At 42.7% G+C, this 5,643-nt stretch overlaps 1 protein-coding gene across 1 annotated transcript; it reads left to right on the forward strand.

The window, feature by feature from the left end:
• The first annotated feature begins 466 nt into the window (after positions 1 to 466).
• Positions 467 to 5,365, forward strand: LOC132972307 (electron transfer flavoprotein beta subunit lysine methyltransferase-like). Its single transcript, XM_061035058.1, has 2 exons — positions 467 to 626; positions 4,222 to 5,365. Exons 1-2 carry the CDS (start codon positions 617 to 619, stop codon positions 4,569 to 4,571), a joined length of 360 nt encoding a protein of 119 aa, XP_060891041.1. The 5' UTR covers positions 467 to 616; the 3' UTR covers positions 4,572 to 5,365.
• Positions 5,366 to 5,643: the final 278 nt, after the last annotated feature.

The following is a 5,643-nucleotide window of genomic DNA, read 5'->3' on the forward strand; positions in this document are numbered from 1 at the left end:
TCAACTCAGAATATTTTGCAGTTCGTGTGTTTTGTGATTTCCTTCTTATGTCTGAGGAAGTGAAGACTGAATTGTCAGATTTGTTTTATGTTGGTATTCATTCATTGATTGTAATTGGACAGACCAGCCAGACATTTATTGTTTTCTTTTTGAGTAAGGTTGCAGGCAAAACAAGATGTATTCTTCTCCCTGCTCCTTTCTGTACATGTGATAAAGTGTGAATTGTTTTTTTCTTTTTCTGTTAAGTGTTTTGACATGTACGGAACAAATAAAAAAAATGAAATGAGAATAAGTTTGTGATCAGAAACATGAAACCAGGTCTAAAATCTTCATTAAAAAATACCAAAACAAGAGATCCCTCATGACTAACCTCTAACATTCCTTGATATTTCAGCTACAGCTCGTACAGTAAATCTATTATCACACATTATTTTTCTGACAATTATCCACAAATTGTTCAGCTTTAGTCCCTCCACTTCCTGTTGTCTCCAGCCGAGGTGAAGATACTAATGGAACAACGAGGCGCACCTGGCCTCAGAGCTTAAAAGCCCGGTGCTGGCTTCATGAAGAGAGGCGTTTGGAGTTGGGTCTGCTGTGCCTCTCAGTCAGGGATTATATGTGGCTGTGTAAGTTAGGTTAGTTTTTAAGTTGATCTTTGTTTAATCATGAAGTTTGTCTGTAAATAAATCCCCTTGATTTTAACTTTGGTAAGGTGTTCAGTGTGTTTTAATGGTTCTGTTTGTGCTTTGTTGTTAGCCCCATAGCAGAGAGTTTTTGTCTGCTTGTCAGGTGGTTGAGTTGACGCGACATATTTTCCAACGTGCGCTCCCTGTCGGCTGGTGGGAGTGTGCTCACCTGTTGGGTTAATAGTTAAGCAGACAGGAAGTCTGCAGCTCCGAGCTCGTTCCCAGGGATCACGAGGTATCTGTTGGTGATAGTTACTTATTCACAGACGAAATGGCTGACTGTCTGATCAATCAGTTGTAATTCAGTTTGAGTGTTTAGACAAGAGCCATAGCAGATGTCTTGGTTCCTGGTCAGTGTTTACCTTGAAGTGTCTTAAATATCTAGGACAGAGATATTGTAGTGATCTTTAAGTGTATACTGCACACATCTGTTGAAGGGGTTTCCTTCAGTGGAATGGTGGTTTAGAGGTGTTGTTCGCAGGATGAGTTATGAGTGTCAGGAAATGCCTAAATCTAAGCTAGGATCCCCAACAGTGGAATGGGAACAAATGGACCCTTATGTCCAGAGGGTTGCCCAGGGACATCTAGACAGGAGATTGTACCTGTGACCTGTGTTGTCCTTTGAGTTTATGACATACATATATCTAAGACAGAAACCCCTGCAGTTGAAGTAAGAGGGGTTGTCCTGAAAACAAACAGATGTCCTCATGTGTCCTGTGACATTGTGTATGAATAGCATTCTCAGTGTATGTACGGGAGAGATCATTATTGGCTTCTTGTCTCTCCTGAGCAGACGTGTTCAGTGATTCTGTATCTTGTTAATAAACAATTTTGTTTGAAAGCAAGTCAGTCTCAACGGCAAATTTCTTCATCATCCAACATATCATCAACAACGGAAATCCACATCAACCTACAGGATGTTGAAAAGCTTTTAGCCGTGGTTTACCCGGTCAGATATAACAGGTATTTTAAGGTGGGGGAGTTAGCCTATATGCTATACAACGTTAGCATTTTTCTCCTTTCATGTGCATGAGATCATCACCATCGACGATCGATAACCTGAAGGACAGCCCCCTCTCTCTTTTTCCTTTGCGTACCTGTCAGGTCTCCACACACCTGCTCCCCAGAGAGACAGAGAAAGTGTGACGTCACATTGTTAGTAAGGAGCCTCATATATTACTGTCTTAAAGACTTTGAGCACATCTGATGGATAAAATAACGCAGGTTTTGACCGTTCTGATACGCTGCTGTTAGCGTTCATCAGGCTTGCTCGGGGAGAACATGCAGACTTCCTTACAGAAAGGCCCTGGAGCCAGGAAACTTCTTACCGTGTGGCCACAGCACTACCTGCTGCTCCACATGCAGCCTCTGTTCAGTGTTTGTGTGTAAGGTCCAGACCCAGGCAGGGGTCAGACTTCTACTAAATCCGGACTACTGAGGCTACAACACTTTGATTCTCTAAGTCTTTTTGTCTTCTTCAAGGTAGAATTAGAGTCTTCAAAGTTTGCAAGATAATCTTCAGTAAGAAGGTGTCCTGCGAGGCAAAGTTCAGAGAGCTTTAATCTTCTTTACAGAATCACAAAGCAACGAGCAGTTCTGCAGAACGACTGAATAACACAGAGGAATCCTGCTATTTGATACTGTTGATTGTGTGTGTGGAGGGAGGTCTCTCTCCACCCCCTTTTACTTATTTAACTCTTGATCAGCATGATTCTAATGGTGTCCATTACGTCATGTTTCTAAGAGAATTAGAGTGAGTCTATAAGCAGGAAGTCCTGTGTTATATGACTTCCTGTATCTACTTGGTGCCTGAAACATGGCTCCTGCTGATAAAACATGTCAGTGAGCTGATTTGATCACACGAGGGGGTCGGTAAAGGTTTCTGTAATATACACACAGAAAATTAGTGTGGTTGCTTAGCAACACTGTTTGAGGTTGTACGTTGATAACCTGCGCTCCTATTGGTTGCTGAGAGAGCCTGATTGGTCCACAGTGTGTGGAGTCTGTTCAGCTTAGTGTGTGAGAAGTTCGCCTTCCTAGTAAACCCTCACCTACGGTGGCTGGGAAGTGCAAAGCAAAATGACAAAGTGTGAAACACTTTTACAGAATCTGAAACAAATTTACATTTTGAAAAACATTTTTACATTTATAAAACAAAATTACAAAACCAAAACACTTTTACAATCACTGAGACAAATGTATAAGTGGCAGAACACTTTCACCAGTCCACAAACAAATTTACAAACGACAGAATCCTGACACAAAGGGAAAGTACCAAATGCAGGAAGTGACCCAGAAGTGAAGGAGTTAGAGGTCATTTTGTTTGTTTTGGATGAATAAAAAGTAAAAATGTTTTTCAAAATGTAAATTTGTCTCAAATTTGTAAAAGTGTTTCCCACTTTGTCATTTTGCTTTGCACTTCCCAGCCACCGTACTCACCTGAATGTACACGACTGTAAAGTAAAAGCTCAAGTTAAAGCACGTCGTCGTATTAGATTGTTTTCCTAACACAATACAAATCAAGACAGCTTCCTCCTGAGCAGCTTGATTAAGTCGGTTGGAGGGGAAGAGAGAGACAGAGATTTACAGAGGCTTCACTCCGCCTCACTTCAGCTGTACGTAAAAAAAACTTTCTTTTGATTTACTCCCAATAAACAGGAATGAAGTTTGCAGAAAAAGCAGCATCCTTGTGCAGATCTGTAAGAAATGAAAAGTGAAGCTTTGTCAGGTCTGTCCTCCATGGAGGCCGGGTCGATCGTTTGTGATGCGTTTCAGGAATGCAGGGAATCTAACAATCATCAGCTTTTGTGACAGAGTCGAGCAGATCTGTGGCTGTAAATGAGTTTTTATCTAGAACAGACTTTTTTACTGCATGTATCTGGTTCTTAAGACAAACAAATCATTGTCAGAATCCCGTCTGTGGGAGGTGGTCCTCAGTGCAGATAATGTTCTGCCTGCTGTCAGTATCATGGGGACTTTAAATGAACTACAAACGGAAACCAGAAGAGCTTTCCATTGAAAGTTTCTTGTCACCTCTTACTGATTTTTTATAGAAAATTGAATTAAAATGTTCTAAAATATCAGCATCTCTATGCAATTTGACCAGAATTCAACTTTAATTATTTCAAAAAGTCTACAGTAAAATCTGCTGAAACTTCTCAGGGGTACAGCCAGGGACATGAGGAACAAGAATCCATTGAAAGTTTCTTGTTTGCTAGCATTGTCTCTTCAAATATAATACTGCGTTGTTAAGTGTAAAAAATGGACCTTAACATGTTATTAAATGTTTAACCGTTGAAGCGGTAGCTCACAGTGGGTGTGATTAACCTTGTTAAAGACTACACTTAATATTGGCGTGGCACGATCACGGACTGTCATACCAGCTCGATCATCGCTGAAAATGTCCTGGAAAATGATCCCTGGAAAAGAGTGTGAACCCTGTATATAGACTGCTGTGATTAAAAGAAACACATGAACACCATGATTCCTTGAACCCTAACCCTGTGACGTGTTAACCCGCCTGTTTGTGTTCCAGTGGCAGCCGTGGCGACGCACATGAACAGTGAGCTGAACGGCCTGCAGCCTCCTGTGTGTCTCACCCACAACATCATCGGTTCACCGCCCGCCGCCTTCGACCTGATCCTGCTGGGCGACATGTTCTACGACCAGTCCCTCGCCACCAGCCTGCACAGCTGGTTGAACCGCTGCATGGAGACCCACGGCACCAAAGTCCTGATCGGAGATCCAGGAAGAGCTCAGTTTGAGGAGCACGCCATCCGACGCCTCCTGAGGCCGCTGGCTCAGTTTGAGCTGCCCGACAGTGTGAGAGAGGAGAACTACGGCCTGAGCTGCAGCGGCGTCTGGAGCTACACACCTGAACTCTGAACACCTGAGAGAATTATTCTTCAAGAAAACATGGACTGTGTGAGGTTGAGAGGACTCTGTTTTATTTTAAAGTCACACAAACAGGGAAGGTTGGTACATTTCCCAATCTGAATGATCACTTCTTTTAGATATTTTAATGATCAGCTGTATCAAAACAACTCCCTCTCTTCTGTCTGTGTTCAGGAGAGGAAGCATGGCGCCGTGCTGCTGCTGCTCCGGTAGCCTGGTTAGCAGGGCGGGGCGATATGACCTCAAATCAATATCACGCTTAAAGGCAGGGTTGGTCATTTTCTAAAACTAGCCTGATGTTGAAAGTAGCATTCCCTCAGTGCTGCGTCTGCAGTCAGGAGCAGTCCTCCTCAAATGATTTCCATGTTTTCAGGAGTGCAGATGTAAAAACGGCTGTGATGTCTGGTTTCAGTTTGACAACTACACACACTCACAATGTGTGTTTCATATTTCATTTTTCATTTATCCTTTATTAATCACTCTGTTTAAACATGAACACACACATGAACAAACAGGATCCTGTGGACATGCATTAATGGAGAGGTCTCAGAGTGAGGGGGCGGCCCACAGCGAGCGCTCCAGAGCAGTTTTGGGGTTCAGTGCCTTGCTCAAGGGCAGTGCTCAGGAAGTGGACTGGCACCTCTCCAGCTACCAGGCCAGGGACTTGAACCGGCGACCCTCTACCGCAACTGCCGCCCCCATTTCAATCAAAGACAAACACAGTTCTATGTGAGATGGATATACTTGTATCTTCAAACACACACACACTCTTTCTTCACACACAGGAGGCAGAGAGCACCTCCGTACCAGCAGTGGATTATCTCAGGAATGTTTTTTATTCATTCATTCATTTAATGAGGTGCAATAGCGTGACAAACTGGTGACATATACATGACAAATAAGGCAGAGAAAAAACAAACAGACAAGGTCAGGACAGCAACGACAAAATACAATAAGAAAAGAAAGACGGCAAAAATACTGAGACATCAACAGACAGACTACAACCAGCAAACACATTACACAACTATAAGAAACATATGAAAGGATACAATAAGTGAAGGAG

The sequence above is a fragment of the Labrus mixtus genome, chromosome 4 (assembly GCF_963584025.1).
Source record: "Labrus mixtus chromosome 4, fLabMix1.1, whole genome shotgun sequence".
NCBI classification, from domain to species: domain Eukaryota; kingdom Metazoa; phylum Chordata; class Actinopteri; order Labriformes; family Labridae; genus Labrus; species Labrus mixtus.